This window comes from Mercenaria mercenaria, chromosome 7 (assembly GCF_021730395.1).
Source record: "Mercenaria mercenaria strain notata chromosome 7, MADL_Memer_1, whole genome shotgun sequence".
Taxonomy (NCBI): domain Eukaryota; kingdom Metazoa; phylum Mollusca; class Bivalvia; order Venerida; family Veneridae; genus Mercenaria; species Mercenaria mercenaria.
This window is the reverse complement of record NC_069367.1, coordinates 46,953,701-46,976,074: the sequence shown is the minus strand read 5'-3', so window position 1 is coordinate 46,976,074 and position 22,374 is coordinate 46,953,701. Positions and strand designations below refer to the sequence as shown.

The following is a 22,374-nucleotide window of genomic DNA, read 5'->3' as shown; positions in this document are numbered from 1 at the left end:
AAGACAGTATTCAGCAATGAAATAATTAACACAAATTGGGATATAGAGCACATTTCAAAAAGATAAACTGACATTGTTTGTGTGACTTATATATGTTAATGTTTATAATGACATATGTTACAGGACCTCCATGGAGACAGAAGAGGCCAGTACACCAGCTCCAGCACCAGCTAAAGAAACCAAAGAAAAAACTCTTGTAAGTGTTTGGTTTGTGTTCTTGTTTAGGAAATGAAATATTTGCTAAGGCTCCCATGTTGAAAGAATTTTGAAACATTTACACGATCTTCCACAGTGATTTTTTTCCTTATATAAATGGTACCGAATATCGGACCCGTTCTCAGTTGCAAACGGTCTTTCACAATTTTCAAATTGGGTCCACTGGACCCTTTCACAATTGGTGCGAAAATCTCTAAAAATTGTAGAAAAACGTAAAAAAAGCATTGAAAACTTTAAAGAAGTTTGTTATTGTCTTTTGCGAGGAAAAGGGTCTGATTGATCTTGTTAGGCTTGTCACCCTATATTATCGACCCTTGAACGTTAATTCATAGTGCCTTTAGGTACAAAATGTTAATTCATAATGCGTTTAGATACGAATCGGGTAAAAATCAATTAAATGGTGTTCTGATTTGTTTTGGAATAAACATATGAATGTAAGTTTTAGATACCTATCTTTTTTACACCCATATATTCATTTTCAATTATTATGTCTCCCACCACACAGTGGTGTTGGAGACATATTGATTTACTCCAGTCTGTGTGTGTTTGTGTGTGTCTGTCACAAAGCTTTTGCGCACTCTAAGTCGAACATTTCTCATCCGATTTTCACCAAACTTGAACAAAATGTGTTTGACCATAAGACCTCGGCCAAGTTCAATAACTAGCCAAATCGGTTCAGGCGTCTTGTAATTATGGCCCTTGAATTACCAAAAATCGGTCTTTTTACTCTTGTCCGCACTCTAGTTCGAATATTTCTCATCCAATCTTCACCAAACTTAAACAAAATGTGTTTGACCATGAGACCTCGGCCAAGTTCGATAACTAGCTAAATCGGTCCAGGCATTTTGGAGTTACGGCCCTTGAATTATCGAAAAATTGGCCTTTTTACTCTTGTCCACACTCTAAGTCGAACATTTCTCATCCGATCTTCACCAAACTTGAACAAAATGTGTTTGACCATGAGACTTCGGCCATGTTCGATAACTAGCCAAATCGGTCGTTACTGCCCTTGAATTACCGAAAAAATCCGTCTGTTTACTCTTGTCCGCTCTCTAAGTCGAACATTTCTCATCCGATCTTCACCAAACTTGAACAAAATGTGTTCGGCCATAAGACCTTACCCAAGTTCGATAACTAGCCAGATCCGCCCAGGCACTTTTGATTTATGGCCCTTGAATTACTGATTGGATCCACTCATCCAGACCATCTAATTGGATCCACTCGTCTAAAACATCTAGAGAAACTAACATTTTTCATAGGGGCAGTTGTGGGAGACATGCGCTTTTCTCAAAAGCATCTCTAGTTGAACATTTTGATTCACAAAGTATTAAAAAAATCACAATTAAGGAGGGAAAAATTCACAATTTTTTAGAAAAATGACGCTTCTTTTCACAATTTTTCTGGTACCGGACGCATTTACAATTAAAAAAAAAATCACTGTTCCAAACATAAAACAATACTGCTTAAAAGGCCATCAGTTATTGCCGTCAAGACATGACTCCGGGTTGCTTTTTTCCCCTTCTCACTAAGGGCATACAGTTATAAATGCATTTCTCAAATGCATTATTTTCTCAAATGAAACTGAAAACAAATCGCAAATTCAGGGTAATTTTTGGTAACATTTTTGCAACGTTCATGCTGTTAGACACTGTGTGATGCTGTTACATTGCGAAATGGATCAATTTGTTTTAATAGAATCAAATTAAACTAAAATTTCTAATATTTGTGTCGCAAATATCTCTGAAAGTACTTGACAAGGTCATAAAATTATACAGGAATTTTATTCAGTACATGAAGTTCAACAACTTGGATTTTGTTTAGGATTTCACTCAGTAAAAAACCAGAGTTGTGGCTCTTCATTATCTGAAAAAAATTCATAAAAGGCTAAAAGTTTGTGTTGCAGTATCTCAAAAAGTATTTGCCCTAGAGTCATGACTTTGTAAGAATAGTATGTTATTCAGCATGCCAAGGTATGTACCTGGGGTTTTGTTTGGGATTTCAGCAGTTGATTTCTTAAGATATGAAGGTAATTTGAAAGTTTACTTAGTTTTGCATTGTCATCAGATAGCTTAGGACCATACAGTGAAAGTATAACTGTACCTACCTGTTGTTTTCAAAAATCTGGCATCTTTGCACATGAACCAGAAAATCAGATATGCAGGATGAATGACTTAAGATATATTATCAGCTGTCATTTTGCCACAGGAAACGTTCAGCTTGCAAGAGGATCAAACTCTCAACCTTTTGATTCGTAATCTTGCACTTTGTGTACTGATTTCTCTAAGGGAGGTGAATATTCAGTTCAGATTGATAGTTTTTACCATCATATTTTTAAATTGCTAGGAAACTGAATGTTCTTTAACATAAGATCATTAACTGTTGGTAGGAAATTTATCTTTCTGAGGGAAATTTGTCATAGTAATTAAGTAAGAGTGTAAGACTAGGTGAGGCTGAGACAATTAGACATCAATTGGAAATAATTATAGCACTTTATGAGGATGGTGGTATTATTTCACTGCATTAACGCTGCAATATAATAAGAGAAAGACTAAGAATAGCTTTATTTTGGTAGGAAAGAGGTGATTTAGTAAAATTTGTCGGAGTAGTGTAGGTGTGGTTTTAAGTTTGCTTTATTGAATAGATAGCATTAGGTAGTGTCCTGGTTAACTTCTTTCTGTTCATTGACAACCAAAAGTAGAAAGTAGGTAAAATAACATAGTATTACTGATGGACGATAATATGTTTAATGTTTGCATGCTGCCTCCATAGGTGAATGGTTAAAGTTGCTTATCTCTTACCCGGAATATATAGTTCCACAGCCCATTTTGAATGCAGAGTGTCTACCTGGCTTGCTTCCTTTGCCATTATAGCTAAAATGTTGCCATCAAAGATAAATCTTTGCACAATTTATTTGTGGAGTGATCTTCATTTTGTGCTTTCGGGCTACCAGTAATATTGACAGCTTTTTATTTTGCCCGTTTGAAAACGGGACGTATTATGGGAACATCCCGGGCGGGCGGCGTCTACAAACTTTGTCCGGAGCATATCTTCTTCATGAATGGAGGGATTTTGATGAAACTTGGCATAATTGTTCACCATTATGAGACAGAGTGTCATGCGCAAGAACCAGGTCCAAAAGTATAAGGTCAAGGCCATACTTAGAGGTCAAAGGTCAAATTTAAGAATGACTTTGTCTGGAGCATATCTTTTTCATGCATGGAGGGATTTTGATGTAACTTGGCACAATTGTTCACCATCATGAGACAGAGTGTCGTGCGCAAGAACCAGGTCCCTAGGTCTAAGGTCAAGGTCACACTTGGCAGTCAAAGGATACAAGAATGAAAACTTTGTCCGGAGCATTTCTTCTTCATGCATGGAGGGATTTTGATGAAACTTGGCAAAAATGTTCACCACCAGGAGACAGAGTGTCTTGTGCAAGAACCAGGTCCCTAGGTCTAAGGTCAAAGTCACACTTAAAGGCCAAAGGTCTGATGCAAGAATGACTTTGTCCGGAGCATATCTTTTTCATGCATGGAGGATTTTGATGTAACTTGGCACAATTGTTCACCTTCATGAGACAGAGTGTTATGCACAAGAACCAGGTCCCTAGGTCTAAGGTCAAGGTCACACTTGGAAAGTCAAAGGATACAAGAATGAAAACTTTGTCCAAGCATTTCTTCTTCATGCATGGAGGGATTTTGATGAAACTTGGCACAAATGTTCACAACCACGAGACTGAGTGTCATGCGCAAGAACCAGGTCCCTAGGTCTAAGGTCAAAGTCACACTTAAGAGGCCAAAGGTCAGATGCAAGAATGACTTTGTCCGGAGCATTTCTTCTTCATGCATGGAGGGATTTTGATGTAACTTGGCACAATTGTACAGCATGATGAGACGGAGTGTCCTGCACAGGGGCTTTTTTAGCATTACTTCCCTTTGTTGTTACTATAAACAGCTTACTGGTATATTCTAACTTTTTCATTACTAGTCATAGGGAAAAATTGAGACCACTTTTCTGTAGTACAAAATGCATGTTACATCCAATTTTGAGGTGTTTTTTGACCTATCTCTATCTAGTAAGGATTTTTGTGTGGACTTAGAATTGTTTTTTTTTTTGGATTTGTTTTTTTTTCTTTTTAGATTAACTTCCCTTAGTTGTTACTATAAATAATTGATATTGTAACTTTTTTATAATTGACCGTAGGGAAAAACCAAGACCACTTTTCTGTGGTACAACATAGATGTTACTTTCAAATTTTAGGTGTATTTTAAGGTATCTCTACCTGGTAAGGAGTGTTTTTGTGGACTTAGAAAAACAAAAGAATTACAATTATTACAAAACTACCACAAAATCAAAATTCCATTTACAGGTGCTAGTGTAAAGAAATTTGCTGTGACCGGCATATATTGTGACATTCTGGCACTCTTGCTGTCAGTGTCATTACCAGCATGTTTTTGACTTTATCTCCCCATTTTTAAGAGCTTCATTAACATGATTACGTTATGATCTATTCAGGTTTTACTTATTCAAGTATTTACTTTCAGACGGAATCAGAGAAACAACTACAAGACCGGTTAACAAAATTAATGATCATCCTGAGTGGAGATACCACAATAGATCTGCATCTCCAGTTCCTCATTAGAAACAACAAAACTGATCTACTTATACTCAAAACTACAAAAGTAAGTCAATATTAGCATGGTTTTATAGCTGCTTTTTAATCTTGATTAAATGATGTTTATAGCATGCCTGTTGTTTTCTGAGTCACGCTAAAAAACCTTGTTTGTTTTTTTTAAAGAGAAAATGGTCGGTTCACAAGCAGACTTTTGAATGTTTTGTCTCTTAGATACAGTTGCCATTTTGGTTAACTTGCCCACACCTTTTTCAGCTGGCTAAGATTGGTTGTTCTATCGATGCCCTTGTCTAGTTGATGGTTCTGTCAAGGTGCCCGTCCCTGTCTGGTTTGCAGTTCAGTTAAGGTGCCTGTCCCTGTCTGGTTTGTGGTTCAGTCAAGGTGCCCGTCTCTGTCTGGTTTGTGGTTCTGTCAAGGTGCCTGTCCCTGTCTGGTTTGTGGTTCTTTTAAGGTGCCTGTCCCTGTCTGGTAAGTGGTTCAGTCAAGGTACCTGTCCCTGTCTGGTAAGTGGTTCAGTCAAGGTGCCTGTCCCTGTCTGGTTTGTGGTTCAGTCAAGGTGCCTGTCCCTGTCTGGTAAGTGGTTCAGTCAAGGTGCCTGTCCCTGTCTGGTAAGTGGTTCAGTCAAGGTGCCTATCCCTGTTTGGTAAGTGGTTAAGTCAAGGTGCCTGTCCCTGTCTGGTTTGTGGTTCAGTCAAGGTGCCTGTCCCTGTCTGGATTGTGGTTCAGTCAAGATGCCTGTCCCTGTCTGGTAAGTGGTTCAGTCTAGGTGCTAGTCCCTGTCTGGTATGTGGTTCAGTCAAGGTACCTGTCCCTGTCTGGTTTGTGGTTCAGTCAAGGCCTGTCCCTGTCTGGATCTGTCTGGTGTGTTCAGTCAAGTGCCTGTCCTTCTGGATTGTGGTTCAGTCAAGATGCCTGTCCCTGTCTGGTTGTGGTTCAGTCAAGATGCCTGTCCCTGTCGGTTTGTGGGTTTCAGTCAGGTGCCTGTCCCTGTCTGGATTGTGGTTCAGTCAAATGCCTGTCCCTGTCTGGTTGTGGTTCAGTCAAGATGTCCTGTCTCCATGTCTGGTAAGTGGTTCAGTCAAGGTGCCTGTCCCGTCTGTCTCTGGATTGCTGGTGGTTCAGTCAAGGGATGCCTGTCCCCTGTCTGGTAAGTGGTTCAGTCAAGGTGCCTGTCCCTGTCTGGTAAGTGGTTCAGTCAAGGTGCCCGTCCCTGTCTGGATTGTGGTTCAGTCAAGGTGCCTGATCCTGTCTGGTAAGTGGTTCAGTCAAGGTGCCTGTCCCTGTCTGGTTTGTGGTTCAGTCAAGGTGCCTGATCCTGTCTGGTAAGTGGTTCAGTCAAGGTGCCTGTCCCTGTCTGGTTTGTGGTTCAGTCAAGGTGCCTGATCCTGTCTGGTAAGTGGTTCAGTCAAGGTGCCTGTCCCTGTCTGGTTTGTGGTTCAGTCAAGGTGCCTGTCCCTGTCTGGTTTGTGGTTCAGTCAAGGTGCCTGTCCCTGTCTGGTTTGTGGTTCAGTCAAGGTGCCTGTCCCTGTCTGGATTGTGGTTCAGTCAAGATGCCTGTCCCTGTCTGGTAAGTGGTTCAGTCAAGGTGCCTGTCCCTGTCTGGATTGTGGTTCAGTCAAGATGCCTGTCCCTGTCTGGTAAGTGGTTCAGTCAAGGTGCCTGTCCCTGTCTGGATTGTGGTTCAGTCAAGATGCCTGTCCCTGTCTGGTAAGTGGTTCAGTCAAGGTGCCTGTCCCTGTCTGGTAAGCGGTTCAGTCAAGGTGCCCGTCCCTGTCTGGATTGTGGTTCAGTCAAGATGCCTGTCTCTGTCTGGTAAGTGGTTCAGTCAAGGTGCCCGTCCCTGTCTGGTTTGTGGTTCAGTCAAGGTACCTGTCCCTGTCTGGTTTGTGGTTCAGTCAAGGTGCCTGTCCCTGTCTGGTTCGTGGTTCAGTCAAGGTACCTGTCCCTGTCTGGTTAGTGGCTCTGTCAAGATGCCTGTCCCTGTCTGGATTGTGGTTCAGTCAAGATGCCTGTCCTTGTCTGGTTGGTGGTTCTGTCAAGGTGTCTGTCCCTGTCTGGTTAGTGTTCTGTCAAGGTGCCTGTCCCTGTCTGGTTTGTGGTTCTTTTAAGGTGCCTGTCCCTGTCTGGTTGGTGGTTCTGTCAGGGTGCCTGTCCCTGTCTGGTTTGTGGTTCTGTCAAGGTGCCTGTCCCAGTCTGTTTGGTGTCTCTGTCAATGTGCCTGTCCCTGTCAGGTAGGTGGTTCTGTTCTGTCATGATGCATGTCACAGTCTGTTTAGTGGTTCTGTCAAGGTGCCTGTCCCAGTTTAGTTGGTGGTTCTGTCAAGGTGCCTGTCCCAGTCTAGTTGGTGGTTCTATTATGGTTCCTGTCCCAGTCTAGTTGGTTGTTCTGTCAAGGTGCCTGTCCCAGTCTGATTGGTAGTTCTGTCAAGGTGCCTGTCCCTGTCTGGTTGGTTGTTCTGTCAAGGTGCCGGTCCCAGTCTAGTTGGTGGTTCTATCAAGGTGCCTGTCCCAGTCTGGTTAGTGTTCTGTCAAGGTGCCTGCCTTTGTATGATGTAATGTATGATGGGCTACTTGATGCTTTCCTCTACCAGTAAAGCTGCAAAGTTCCTGTACGAAATAAGTTGGTTGACTTCAACCCCATCAAACAAAAACTGAAATTACTTATTGTAACGACCGACCCCTTAGCTCAGTAGGAAGAGCACAGATCTTCGGTGCACATGGTTATTAGTTTGATATCCAAGCGAGGCGTATATTATCAGTGACAGTTTCATAATAGATACTGTGTCTTAAATTATTTGCCCTCCACCTCTGATTCTTGTGGAGAAGTTGGCAGTTACTTGCGGAGAATAGAATCCAGAAACACTGGTTAGGTTAACTGCCCGCCATTACATAACTGAAATACTGTTGAAAAACTGTGTTGAACCAAAACAAATAAACAAATTTATTGCAAGGTGACGGTACCATGTGCTGTATATTTCCAGGAAGCTGTCCGTAATTCTGTATGCCATTCTTCAACTGTTGTAGCTAATGCCTTCATGCATTGTGGAACAACCAGCGACCAATTCCTTAGGTAAGCTTATATTATAGCTGTATTTTATTTCTACTATAATAGAAATCTATAGTGCAAGTAGACAATGTGATACATCTGATGCAGTCATTAATATTTGCAGGAGATTTTGCGTTGCATGATTCAATGAAATTTAACTCTGGCAAACAAATGAAATTCTCATTTATCTTTAAAGTTTGAAATCGACAATTTCATTTCCCCAAGAGATAGTTGTTTTGGCTAAATCGTGACATTTTATGGCAAAGAAATTAAATGATTTTACAGTAGTAGAACGTATTACTCTTTAGCTTCTTTGGAGGATTGTTTTACTAAGAAATTGAATGATCTCAGTGTTCATACAGTCTTGAAGTCCTGAATTTTCATACCCATTCTTTAAATGTCCTAAAAAAAAAAGTCAAAATGTCCTGGAAAGTGCTTGTTTTTATTTCTGACTCTTAAAAGTCCTTGAAAAGTTCTTGTATTCAGTGAAGTTTTGTAACACTTATTAAATACTTGAAGAAAAAAAAAACTGCTTCTGAGTCTGGTGACCATAAATCTATCACAGTGAAGTATGTTATTTGCACAACATCCATACCAGCGCAGGCTCTAATAGACATTGATATTGACGAATGTAAATTGTGTGAAAAACAATTCAACATTGGAAACATATAATCATTAAAAAAATACGAGACATATCAGAAACATTTTGTCAGCATAGAATGATCTAGATTTAGAATCTTTTCCTGTTCCACCTGATTATTAATCCTTGAAAGCAATGAAAAGTAAATCCTTAAATCTAAGGGGAAAAATCCTTGAATATTTGCTTGGTTGGTCTGCATGAACCCTGAATCAGCATGGTCAGCGAGTATGTAAGGCTTGCTCAATTGAGTAAGTAGTGCACAAGATTATGAATTGTGTGGGTTGATTCACAGGACCTGGTGTGCTGAATGCTCTCCAGAGACTAGAAATCCTCATCATCTAATAGGTAACTGAAGTACTTAAAATTGTTTTAAACCCTTATAAAAAAAAACAAGATTAAAAAGGATTGATTGAAGCCTAGCTCCCTAGCTGAATGGATACTTTTATAAATAATGCCAAAATTATTATTTATATAATTAAAGCCTAAAAGAAATAAGACATTTTTATCTGACAACTGACCCATTTAAGAAAAGGGCTCTAACTAACATAGGGAAGGCAGTGATTCAAGAATGAGAGCAGTTAGCAATTTTAACTGAGTTTAAAACAGTAATTATAAAAAAGCAATTTTCTTGAGTTTAGTCCAGGTACAAATGGTAATGGTATATGGCAAAACTTTGAGTTTATAGTTTTGCCTGGTGTGTTATCTGAGTAGGAAGACATTCTTTGTCTTTTTATGATTCATGTTGAGAAAGTTGTCATTTACTTGTGGAGTACATGTCAGTACTGGTACTGAATTCAGGAACACTTGCCAGGTCAACAGACTTCCATTTAATAATGAGATAAAAAAAAAAATGATATTGAAGTTGCATCGCCCAAACAGACTAGCAATATAGTTTGATGTTGATCAGTGTTCTCTGTGGTTATCTTACCAAAGATATTACAACTACTTGGAAGATCATCTGTCCCTAGGACCTGCCTGCTTAGCTCAGTAGGTAAGAGCGTTGGTCTACGGATCACGGGGTCGTGAGTTTGATCCTCGGGCAGGGCGTATGTTCTCCGTGACTATTTGATAAACGACATTGTGTCTGGAATCATTAGTCCTCCACCTCTAATTCATGTGGGGAAGTTGGCTGTTACGTGTGGAGAATAGGTTTGTACTGGTACAGAATCCAGGAACACTGGTTAGGTTAACTGCCCGCCGTTACATAACTGAAATACTGTTGAAAAACGGCATTAAACCCAAAACAAACAACCAAACATCTGTCCCTAGACCTGTTTTCTTTGAGCTTAATATTATAATATACGCTACTAAAAATAATGTTGAACAGTAGCTTGAACCCAAATAAACATTGAAATAATGTTGAAAAGTACCTTGAACCCAAACAAATTGGAAACATAATTGTCATCATTTGTTGGTTTTCAGAGATAACTTGGACTGGCTAGCAAGAGCTACAAACTGGGCCAAATTCACAGCTACAGCTAGTCTTGGTGTTATACATAAGGTAAGTACTAGTGTACTTGTACTTACATAGCAAATGAACAAGTATTTCAAAGAACTGGATTAAAAAAATCTTCTCAAGAAGGCAACAGCTGAAATGTCAATATGACTTAGAATACAACTTATATTGTGCTTGATTTTTAGCTCACCTGAGCACAAAGTGCTCAAAGGTGAGCTTTTGTGATCGCCCTGTGTCCGTCGTCCGTCGTCTGTCAGTCGTCCGTCGTCAACAATTTGACTGTTAACACTCTAGAGGTCACATTTTTTGCCCAATCTTAATGAAACTTGGTCAGAATGTTATCCTCGATAAAATCTTGGATGATTTCGATATTGGGTCATATGGGATCAAAAACTAGGTCACCAGGTCAAATCAAAGGAAAAGCTTGTTAACACTCTATAGGTCACAATGTTGGTCCAATCTTAATGAAACTTGGTCAGAGTGTTATCCTCAATAAAGTCTTGGACGAGTTCGATTTTGGGTCATCTGGGGTCAAAAACTAGTCACCAGGTCAAATCAAAGGAAAAGCTTTTTAACACTGTAGAGGCCGCATTTATGACTGCATCTTCATGAAACTTGGCCAGAATGTTAGTATTGATGATCTATAGGTCAAGTTCAAATCTGGGTCATGTCGGGTCAAAAACTAGGTCACCTAGTCAAAACAAAGGAAAAGCTAGTTTACACTGTAGAGGCCACATGTATAACCCTATCTTAATGATGCTTAGTTAAAATGTTAATCTTGATGATCTATAGGTCAAGTTCAAATCTGGGTCAGGTTGGATCAAAAACTAGGTCACTAGGTCAAATCAAAGGAAAAGCTTGTTAACACTCTAGAGGCCACATTTATGACTGTATCTTCATGAAACTTTATCAGAATGTTAAACTTGATGATCTTTAGGTCAAGTTCAAATCTGGGTCATGTCAGGTCAAAAACTAGGTCACGGGGTCAGATCAAAGGAAAAGCTAGTTAACACTTTAGAGGCCGCATTTATGACCATGTCTTAATGAAACTTGGTTCGAATGTTAATCTTGATGATCTTTAGGTCAAGTTTAAATCTGGGTCAGGTGGGGTCAAAAACCAGGTCACTAGGTCAGATAAAAGGAAAAGCTTGTTAACACTCTAGAAGCCACATTTAGGACTGTACCTTCATGAAACTTAGTCAGAATGTTAAACTTGATGATCTTTAGGTCAAGTTCGAATCTGGGTCATGTCGGGTCAAAAACTGGGTCACGGGGTCAGATCAAAGGAAAAGCTAGTTAACACTTTAGAGGCCACATTTATGACCATATCTTAATGAAACTTTATCAGAATGTTAATCTTGATGATCTTTAGGTCAATAGGTCAGGTGAGCGATACAGGGCCTTCATGGCCCTCTTGTTTTATTTATGAGTCAATATGCAGCAGTATTAAGGAGTAAGTTAGAAAATTAGATTTTAACCTAGGGGGTGGTCATCATTGTCTGAGTGATTAAGGCTGCTGACTTGGAATAGTTTGGTCCTCAGTGCTGTGGGTTCTTACTGGTAATCCCACTTCTTTTACCTCCTCTGGATGTAGAATATTTGAGTCACTCCATGAGACCAGCATGGATCCAGACCAGCCTGCACATTGGCGCAGTCTGGTCAGGATCCATGCTGTTTGCTTTCAAGGTCTATTGCAGTTAGAGAAACCGTTAGCGAACAGCATGGATCCTGACCAGACTGCTCGGATGCGCAGGCTGGTCTGGATCCATGCCTGCCGCAAAGTCACTATGTTGATTTTCTCACGGCGCAGCTCATTTATACTTAAGGGATCTATGGCTCATGTTTGCAAAAGGTCTTTGGTTCTTCCTAGGAACCTGCTCTTTCCTGAAATAATGCTTTCTATACTGTATGACTTTTATTGTTTTTTTGTTTGAATTTTAAAAACCTGACAAAGGTAGACTTTAAACTAATGATGCAGATTGTGCAGTGTTCTCTTTTCATTTGATGTAGATGTTGTACTTACAAGGTTTTATGCAAGATTTCAGCAATGTATACTCAATATAAACAAGAGGTATGTTTCAATTTCTGACTTGGAACATGAAATGTTATTTGCTATTTTAGATTTAAAATTCAATAATTTGTTTTGAGTACTTGCTATCATTACATTGGTTATATAGAATAAAAAAATATTTGAATATGCTGTGATAAGTGTAGAATATTTATTTTTCACAATTTTTCAAGGGTCATGAAAAGGAGGCATTGAATCTCATGTCAACATATTTACCTAAAGACAGTAGTCCAGGATCAGCATATTCAGAAGGAGGCGGACTTTTTGCTCTAGGTGAGCTTTCAGACATTATTCATTACTGTAACAGTCCACTCCGAATGTAATTCATTACCATAATTGTCTACTCAGACAAATTGGCATGATCGCCCAGTGGCAAGTTCTCTCCTGGCAGAACTTTCCTCTTTTCCAAGAATTTTCTTACTATCTATCAGTGTTTTGAACAGAATTTTGATGAAAATATTAGTTATCATCACTATTGAATATAATTGGTAATATATGATTTATAGTAATTACAATATTACTTATCAAATAGACTGTAGTTGGTCTGCATACTGCTATCTTTATTGGCTGGAAATTTCGCTTGCCCAACTGATAAGAGAATAACTGCTGATGATGTTTGTAATCAAACTATTGTTTAATAGTCCTGTTTCCGTATCTGAGGCCAGAGGAAATATAGTTTTAGACTCACATCCAGATTTTGGAAAAAAAATGGGGTGGGAAGGTACGGTACTTTTTATCCCCCGACGAAAGTCAGAGGGATATAGTTTTGGCGTTGTCCGTCCGTCCGTCCGTCCATCTTTCCGTCCGTCCTTCCGTCTGTCCGTCTGTCCAGAACCATATCTAGGAAATGGTTGGGAATATTTATTTAAAACTTCATATACATGTTCACCACAATGAGTTCTTGCGGCCCGTCAAGTTTCAATCAGATTGCCCAAGTAACACCAGAGTTATGGCCCTTAGAAGTTTCTAGTGTTAACTATATAGGGTACTATAAATATGGCAATTTCTGCATCATAACTTTTGATATATATGACCTAGAACTATGAAACTTAAACAGAATTTAGATCACCATAATGTGGTTGTGTACACACAATTTCATTTGGATTTATTTGTAAATTAAGAGTTATTGCCCTTTAATTGTATAAAAATCCACATATTTGTACATAACAAACTTACCATTTTGTAGAATTTCATTAAATTTCTTTCATTCTTTTCCATGAACATTTATTGTAAACATGTGAAGTTGTGTACCCACACCTGGTCACCCCCTAACCTTGATCACACACCTCCCCCCCCCCCCCCCCCCCCCCCCCAAAAAAAAAAAAATTCATTCCTTATTTTAGATTTTTTTCAAACAAACTTCATATAAATGTTCACCACTATGAGGTTATGGGGCCCATCAAGTTTCAGATAGATTGCCCAAGTAACACCAGAGTTATGGCCCTTAGAAGTTTCTGGTGTTAACTATATAGGGTACTATAGATCTATAGATATGCCAATTTCTGCATCATAACTTTTGATATATTTGACCTAGAACTATGAAACTTTAACAGAATTTAGAGCACTATAATGTGGTTGTGCACAGACAATTTTGTATGGATTTCTTTTTGTAACTTCAGAGTTATTGCCCTTTAATTGTCTAAAAATCCACATATTTGTACATAACAAACTTACCATTTGGCAGAATTTCATTAAATTTCTTTCATTCTTTTCTGTGAACATTTATTATAAACATGTGAAGTTGCGCACCCACACCTGGTCACCCACTTGCATTGGTCACACCCCTCTCCCTCCCAACCCCCCTCCGAAAAAAATTTTTTTTTTCATTTCTTATTTTAGATTTTTTTCAAACCTTCCAAGTTGTACCATTCCCTCACCTCACTTCTCCACCCAGTCATGCCCACCACTGATCAAGCATCCTCTGCCGCCCCCCCCCCCCCCCCCCCCCCCCCCCCCCCTCCAACTTCACCCTTTTACCTTTTTTTTTTTTTTTAATTTTTAATTTTCAATCAATATTTATAATCAGCATGTGAAATTTTGTTTCCTCTCCCGTTCCCCTGCACCCCCACCCCCTAAACAAATAAATATATACATATATCTATATATAGATATATATATTTCCATTCCTTTTTTTTTTTTTTTAAATGTTCAAACCTTCAACATGTTAAGTTGTGACTGCACAAACCTTGCCCTCAGCCATGTTCAAGATATCTTACCTGTGTTCTCTTAAGAACATCTGATCTTTTAAGTTCAAATGTACATGTAAAACAGCAACACCTGGTGCCAAACCACTCAAAGACAATATTTCATTCCAGTTAAACTTCAAGCTCACATTTCAATTAACTGCATTTAATTTTAAAAGCTAAGCTTATTACAGTAAGCATATCCCATTCAAAATAAATTCTTTAGTCAGGATCAAAGTATCATACATTTATTATGTACTCTTTAATTAAACTTTTGTTTTCTGTTAAATTGATTTTGACTAATGAAATTATTTGCTTCTTATTAACATCCTTAACTTTTTGCCGGATATATCTTTTTGCCATTCGTCACCACAAACCCTTTCGGCGGGGGATACCAATTCATCGAATTTGCTTGTTATTTTGGAAACAAGGGAGACCTGAGGTCAAAACTCACTTGAAATTTGACAGATTAAACAAAATTGCTGTATCGATAATTTTAGTCTTTGAATTGCATACATATTTAAAATGCTTATTGAAATATACAAGAAATTAATTTCATGTCTCAAATGTTAATTATCCCCCGCCGATGAAATCGGGAGGGGGGTATTGAAATGGCGTTGTCCGTCCGTCAGTCCGTCCGTCAGTCCGTCCGTCCGTCCGTCCGTCCGCAGCCATTTCTCAGTAACTACTTGGTAGAATTTCATGAAACTTGAAATAAACATGAACCAACATACTGCGATGATGCCCGTCAAGTTTTTTTTTTGATTGGTCAATTTCCGTCAGAGTTATTGCCCTTGATTTAATAAAAAATGTCCGTCTGCAGCTATTTCTCAGTAACTAACAGGTAGAATTTCATCAAATTTGAAGTAGACATGAACCAAGATACTGTGCTGATGCCCGTCAAGTTTTTTTTTTGATAGGTCAATTTCCGTCAGAGTTATTGCCCTTGATTTAATGAAAAATGTCCGTCTGCAGCCATTTCTCAGTAACTAGCAGGTAGAATTTCATCAAACTTGAAACAGACATGAACCAAGATACTGCGACGATGCCCTTCAAGGTTTTTTTCGATTGGTCAATTTTCCGTATAGTTATTGCCCTTTAATTGTTTAAAAATCCACAGATCTGTACATAACAAACCAACCAATTGGAAGAATTTCATTAAACTTCTTTCATTCTTTTCCATGAACATTTATTATAAACATGTGATGTTGTGTACCTACACCTGGTCACCACCTAACCTTGGTCCCCCCCCCCCCCCCCCCACCATTTTTTTTTTTTTTTTTTTTTTTTTTTTTCATTTTTCATTTTCTATCAATATTTATAATCAACATGTAAACTGTTGTGTCCTCACCCCCCCCCCCAGCCCCACCCAAACAAACCATTCATTTTCTTTTAATTTGATTTTGACTAATGAAATTATTTGCTTCTTGGTAACATTCTTAACTTTTGCTGATATATTTTTTTGCCGTTCCTCAACTCTGACCCTTTCGGCGGGGGATTCCAATTCATCGAATTTGCTTGTTTTACTTGTGATAGTAAATCAGTTTTTACTGATGACAGTGCAGAGAAAATTAACCCTTTGGCTGCTGAGGACCCGATTACGTTATGTGCACTGTATTTGCAGAAGCACTTTCCTGGAAATCACCTTAATTTTGACAGAATAGTTTAGCGGCTTTATTGTTCACCAAAAGTATACTAAACCTATAATTTTTAGAAAGAAAAATAATAAATGCATACAGATGAACAGATTTTGTCTTTAAAAAATCTTGTTTTACTTTGAAATATGCTGACGTAAATTTGAGACAGGTATACCCGTCATACATGTAGACAGCGAAGGGGAAGAATAACCATGAACAGCTATAAATTTTTGAGGAATCTGCTTAATTTGTAAATATATATTTAGAAAACAAAGCAATATGAAGAACCTAATTTCCTTACCGAATCTTCAACGTTTAGAGGGAATATTGCAGTTGTTTTTCTACTTTTTCCTGCAGTTGCACCGCCTTCCACCATTTTGAAATTTTGAAATTTACCAGGTCACTTAAGTCATTATGGGCTTTCCTGTGTAAAGTATTCTAAAAATACAAAAGCAAACACGGATTGAAAACCTTCTTTTAATATGATTGGTTGCTCTGGGATAAATCCATGTGATGTCATTTGCATTGTTTATAGGCTGGAATGTTGGGAAATCCCAAGACGGGTAAACCCGTCTTGTAGGCAAGTAGGCTGACATAGAAGTGGGATGGGTATACCTGTCTTGTAGGCAGCGAAAGGGTTAATGTTTGTCCATTCAACTTATTTGCAAATTCAGATATTAACTCATGTCAAAGTACAATGACATGATCAAAGTACAATCAAATCTATGAAAATTTGCACATATGTATACCAGTGGAATATTGAATTTACAAATCACGTAGTGAAGATATCAAATGCTTGTGCATTAAATACATTTGCAAACAAATCATGTTCCAGTCCTGTCATGTTTACATCCAAATCTGTGAAATGAATAGTGGGATAGTGCTGTCTGCTTTACAGATGAAAATGGCTTGTCAGTGTTTCTACCAGAGATAAATATCCATGTTATACACATTCAAATTGGAATCGAGACAACAGATATTTAACTGTCATCAATGGAAACAGATCACAATCAAATTTTAATAGTTTTAAAAAGTACTAGATTGTCAGAATATCTGCTTGCGGTGTCAGACTGCTGATTTTTCATAAACATTTCACCAAATTTGTGAAACATTCTTTAAACTGAAGATATGTGTGATTTTAGGAACATGTGACAGTATCCAGAAATAACATGTTTGATATTTGATAGAAGTGACTTTTCAAAAGCATAGCCTTTTGTACCGTTGTAATTAAATAATATTTTGTTTTTGGTCCTTGACTTTGTTATTTCAAAGAAATACTTTTTATGTTTCCTTACTGTTTTTCATGTTCTTCTTTTATGTCAGTGACCTTTCCTGTATGTTTTACATATATCTCCCCATTACCCAAGCTTTTTCTTTTATTTTCCTATCATTCCTGTATTGAAATGTATATTTTGCAGGTTTGATTCATGCCAACCATGGTGGAAATATAACAGATTACCTCCTGAATCAAGTAAAAGAAGCAACGTCAGATGTATGTCCCTGCTTAACTTTCTTATTGTATAAAAACTCACTTACCTTAATGTTTTCACTGAAGTTTAAAATAATGGTTGTATGATCTTGGAATTTTTCTCTTAATTTATTTTAGTACGAGGCAGTGTCATGGTTACCTTTCATTTCGGATACTATGAAATGCGAATAAACTGGCTTTGCATCATCAAAATTTGGCAAACCTATTCGTACATTTCTTCTTTTAAATTTCTCCCACAGACATGTGCCTGCACATAATACTCAAAAAGAGGGCATGGCAGTATTCATAGATAGCTAGATTTGGGTGATTTTTATGAAAGTGTAACAGTATCTAGATATAATATTTTGGGTACCCAGGATATGTACTATTATTTTTGACCAATAAAAGATTTGTGGTCAAGGGGTTTAAAACGAGGGTGGCAGGGATGAGAATTATAACAATTCTAATCTAAGGGTCCTGACATATATGAATTATTTTGCTTCATATTTTAGGTAAAAGTTTAACTTACGATAGTAAATACTTTCATATCTTTTGTGAATAAAACAACCACCTGTCTGTTAACAGGTTGTGAAGGAAATACAGATTATAGGTTATTATAAGCTAAGTTATGAACTGAGTACATGACTTTTATGTGTTTTAGATGGTACGTCATGGAGGATGTTTAGGATTAGGACTTGCTGCCATGGGAACCGCCAGACAAGGTATTAGAGACGCAGTGTTATCCTAGTTTCATATTTTTCTTCAGCACTTTATGCACAATGACTGTTTTGATCAGACTAGAATACTCTCAGTTAATTTATGTGGGCCTTTTCAGTTTTCGCTTTGATGATTATTACCCTATGTAATATAGTCAGAAATATTGTGTGATGATAGTAGCCACATGGCTGTTGCAATTCAAGTATCCATTTTCCATTCTTTACAAGTACTTCAAGTTAATACCCATACTAGTTATATTTCTGTTGGAAATAATCAATTCAATTATCAATGCCTAAAGTGTAAAGTCAAACAATATAAAAACTAGTTTATCCAAGTTCTGCTAAATATTTTGTGATTTACTGCAAGGGGAGGCTATTTGTTGGACACTATGAGACAGTTATTTAAATACTTCTAGAACCAGTTGAGTTTACAATAACACATGCAAGAAGTTTAGTAAAATAAAACCTTGTTATATAGTTGTTAAGTCAGATTCAGACACTTCCGTGGCTGTTGTTAAAACAATTATTTTGTACATTTCAGATATATATGAACAACTAAAGTTTAACCTGTACCAAGATGATGCTGTGACAGGTAGATATTCATCCCTTAGCCCCTTTTTCCATTATCACCCACATCTTTCATTACCAAATCAGACCATTTACAGTGTTTGAAATCAAGTTATGATGGTTAAACTTGAATTAAGGAATTATCTTTAAAATCCTTGTTTCCATATTACTTTGTGACTGGGTCCGTGTTTTGCTATTCGAGCTTACTAAGTTAATGATACTAACTGCAATTAGCACCGTCAGTGCTACATATATAAACAATTGTTAGGACCTTAATTAATTCATTTATACAAAAGGCAATTTTCTTTTATTCATGCATTGTTTAACATGAAATATAAAAGTGTTTCTTTTAAAGAAATAAAAATAGAAAATAGAAGAGAAGTCTTGTTCCACTAAAGAGAGCTATTGTACTTGCCCCAGAGTGTATGACTGCTTGCTGTTAAAGTTTTGTGACATTACATTTCTCTCACTGTCTTCTATCTCATATTGTTTTTGTGCTATCCTACAGACTCTGGCATCCAACAGATTTTTTCTAACACCAACATATCGGATATTGTGGCCTACTAACCCTATACTCTCCCCCACCTTCTATCTTTCTTTTTCAGTTACTTAGGTTTCACTATGTTTATTCATAATATATCTTCACCCCAGCATTACACCCCTCCAACCCCATTAGCACATGAAAGAATCATTTAAAAAAAAAAATTTTTTTTAGTGGGGAGGAGGGATGGGGGGAGAGGCGGGCAACTTTAACCTTAACCATACATTTGTCCATTAGTTCTTTCGAATTTTTATCATGCATATCTCGAAAAGTATGTGACCTAGAGTCATCAAACATCATAGGATTGCTATACATCATGTGAATTTGTGCACCTGGGGTTTCATATACTTTTTCACTCAGACAAATCAGAGCTTTCATCTTTGACTTAATAAAAAATAGTCTAAATGTTCAGCGGCAGGAAAGTGGGGCACCAGTATCCTATTGAAACACATCTAATTTTATTGCATTCACTGTTATCTGTTATTTTCACTTCACTGTTTGTAAACATTTTCAAGTAGTTGAGATCACTGTCCTTCAGACTGCTCATTGTTTTACAAACACTCAAGAAATTAAAGCATGTAATATAGAGACTAACAGGAAGTGTTTTATCACAGGCGAAGCTGCAGGTCTGTCAATGGGTCTGGTCATGGTTGGAACAAAGTCGGCACAAGCTATAGAGGACATGGTAGCGGTATGTACATCCTGTTTTATTAGAGAATGTCTCCGTGGCCTATGTTGCCGAGTAGTCAGGGTTGCTGACTTCAGGTCATTTGTCAACAAAAAAGAAAGTTATCAAGTTGGCTTGAGGAAGGTTGATGGTTCCACCAAAGTACGTTTCTCCACTTAAAAAGCTATTAAATCATCATTTTGTCTTGAACCGTGTTGTTGTGACTTACCCAACAAACAAGAGAATACTTCAGTATTGATCTATCTTGGAGTCAGATATATTTAGGGATTTATGTATCATACTACTTGATAAATTTATAGTTGATGCTTGATGAATTTAAGGGTTATCATGCCTTTTGCTAATATCTAAAGAAATTATTAAGGAGAAATTGAGGAACCTAATTTGATACTTTTTGTGTAATTTACTTCATCCACAAACAAGCTATTTGTAATAATTGCACTCTTCCCATTAATAGTTTTCTCCAACAAATAACAGGACAGAATGAAAATAGTTTGCTTTCTGCTATTTGTGCAATATAGTCAGAAGCTTAGTTCAGTAAGTTTAGGACATGGTAATCAGTTGATATTGATCCCTGAGAAAAAGTTTGACATAAAACTACATTTGGGGTCATTTATTCTCAAGCTGTTGTTTGGGAAGTTGTCTGTAGTATGTTGAGAATAAATTCAGATGTAAAGGCTGTTTTCTTTGAATAACTTGTCTGTCATTTCGTTTGGTTAGAGCTGTCATCATTAGGGATTGTTCTAGAGTGGAATAGCAGGGCGCAGCGCCCTGCCCTTTTTTAGCGCCGCCCTTTTGCCTTTCTTCAGTACCCCTTTGCCCTTTTAGCACCGCCCCTTTGACCATTAATTAATTATTTCTAAACAAACTGCCCGTCAATAATCTGTCAAAATATTGTCCCAAATAATTGTCAGTTGATACGCATTTATGATGTGCTGACTATACACAGGTGCTGTGTATTTGCCCGAGGCATGTTTGCAGGACGATTAAAAGACAACGGCTGACTGAATCGTAACAAGCAGCAGTTAGATAGGTCTGCAATTAAAGCAAACTGCAAAACAGAATGAAAAGGGAGAAAAAAATACTTTAGAACGAAGTCTGCTGCTTATTAAATGCGGATTAATGGCCAGTAATTATTGGCAATTAGCGTGACATCTCGTGTGAGTTTTGTTTTTCACAGTTTGATCTTGGTTAAATATAAGATTCGATCTTCATAGTATCAGAATATCTATGATTTTTTTTATATTTCTTTCATCAAAATACTAATAAAGTTAATGAAATTAATTTTGTTTAAAAGTAAATAAACCACTCGATCTTTTACAGAACGTAATGGCAATCTCAGATTTTAGCGTAGACAGCACAAAGAGTAGTTTCCCTTTACTGAAATGGTGAAAATCGTAAACAAAGTTATTTTAAAGTTAGATAATTGTCTATACCTGTGTATAATATGCACCCAAGATTTGGGGGTGGTCTCGGGGGTAAAAAAAAACAACCTGTGCATTATACACGAGTATCAACGGTATGTTCAGTAATATAATGAATGTATAATGACATTTATTAAAATATTAAGATTTGCACCAGAAAGACTTGCAATGAATTTGAATGTCAGAAAAACCATTAAACCTGTTTGTCTTTATAACATGCTTATCATTAATAAATACATGCAGTTTGTTTTATGTTTGCATAAATTATTTTTCCAAGTTTTCTTGATTAGAAATACCATAAAATGTTAAGTTCTGCATAAAGATTGTATTGAATAATTTAACCCATAATGTAGTAACTTACAATGTAGACATTATAACCCAAAACCATGGAAATCTACCTTATGGTTTTTGTAGACAAAGGTGTGCATTTCGCAAAATGCACCCTGCCCCTTTTTAGCAGCACCCTGCCCTTTTTAGAGGTCTAGAAAAATCCCTAATCATGGGAGGAAGCCATGTAGCTAACTTACGGAGTTGGTTCTATCTGGGTGCCAAAAATAAGTCAGGAGAGTGTGTCTTTCTCATCCAGGTTGCCTGAAATAAAGTCAGGAGCGTGTGTCTTTCTCATCTAGGGTACTGGAAATAATGCCAGGAGGATGTGTCTTTGTCATCTAGGGTGCCTGAATAATGTCAGGAGGATGTGTTTTTCTTGTCTAGGGTGTCTGAATAATGTCTGGAGGTTGTGTCATTCTCATCTAGGTTGCCTGAAATAATGTCAGCAGGGTGTGTCTTTCTCATCTAGGTTGCCTGAAATAATGTCAGCAGGGTGTGTCTTTCTCATCTAGGTTGCCTGAAGTAATGTCAGCAGGGTGTGTCTTTCTCATCTAGGTTGCCTGAAATAATGTCAGCAGGGTGTGTCTTTCTCAGCTAGGTTGCCTGAAATAATGTCAGCAGGGTGTGTCTTTCTCATCTAGGTTGCCTGAAGTAATGTCAGCAGGGTGTGTCTTTCTCATCTAGGTTGCCTGAAGTAATGTCAGCAGGGTGTGTCTTTCTCATCTGGGTTGCCTGAAGTAATGTCAGCAGGGTGTGTCTTTCTC

At 37.7% G+C, this 22,374-nt stretch overlaps 1 protein-coding gene across 1 annotated transcript in view; it reads left to right on the top strand.

Annotated features, from left to right (window-relative positions):
• LOC123554233 (26S proteasome non-ATPase regulatory subunit 1-like) overlaps positions 1–22,374 on the top strand; it is a 319,840-nt gene that overhangs the window by 29,284 nt on the left and 268,182 nt on the right. The window contains exons 11-19 of the mRNA XM_045344228.2: positions 124–196; positions 4,761–4,898; positions 7,831–7,919; positions 9,958–10,036; positions 12,233–12,332; positions 17,298–17,371; positions 18,009–18,069; positions 18,605–18,655; positions 19,786–19,862. Of these exons, the coding sequence (XP_045200163.1) occupies positions 124–196; positions 4,761–4,898; positions 7,831–7,919; positions 9,958–10,036; positions 12,233–12,332; positions 17,298–17,371; positions 18,009–18,069; positions 18,605–18,655; positions 19,786–19,862 (742 nt within the window). The remainder of the gene's footprint in view (positions 1–123; positions 197–4,760; positions 4,899–7,830; positions 7,920–9,957; positions 10,037–12,232; positions 12,333–17,297; positions 17,372–18,008; positions 18,070–18,604; positions 18,656–19,785; positions 19,863–22,374) is intronic.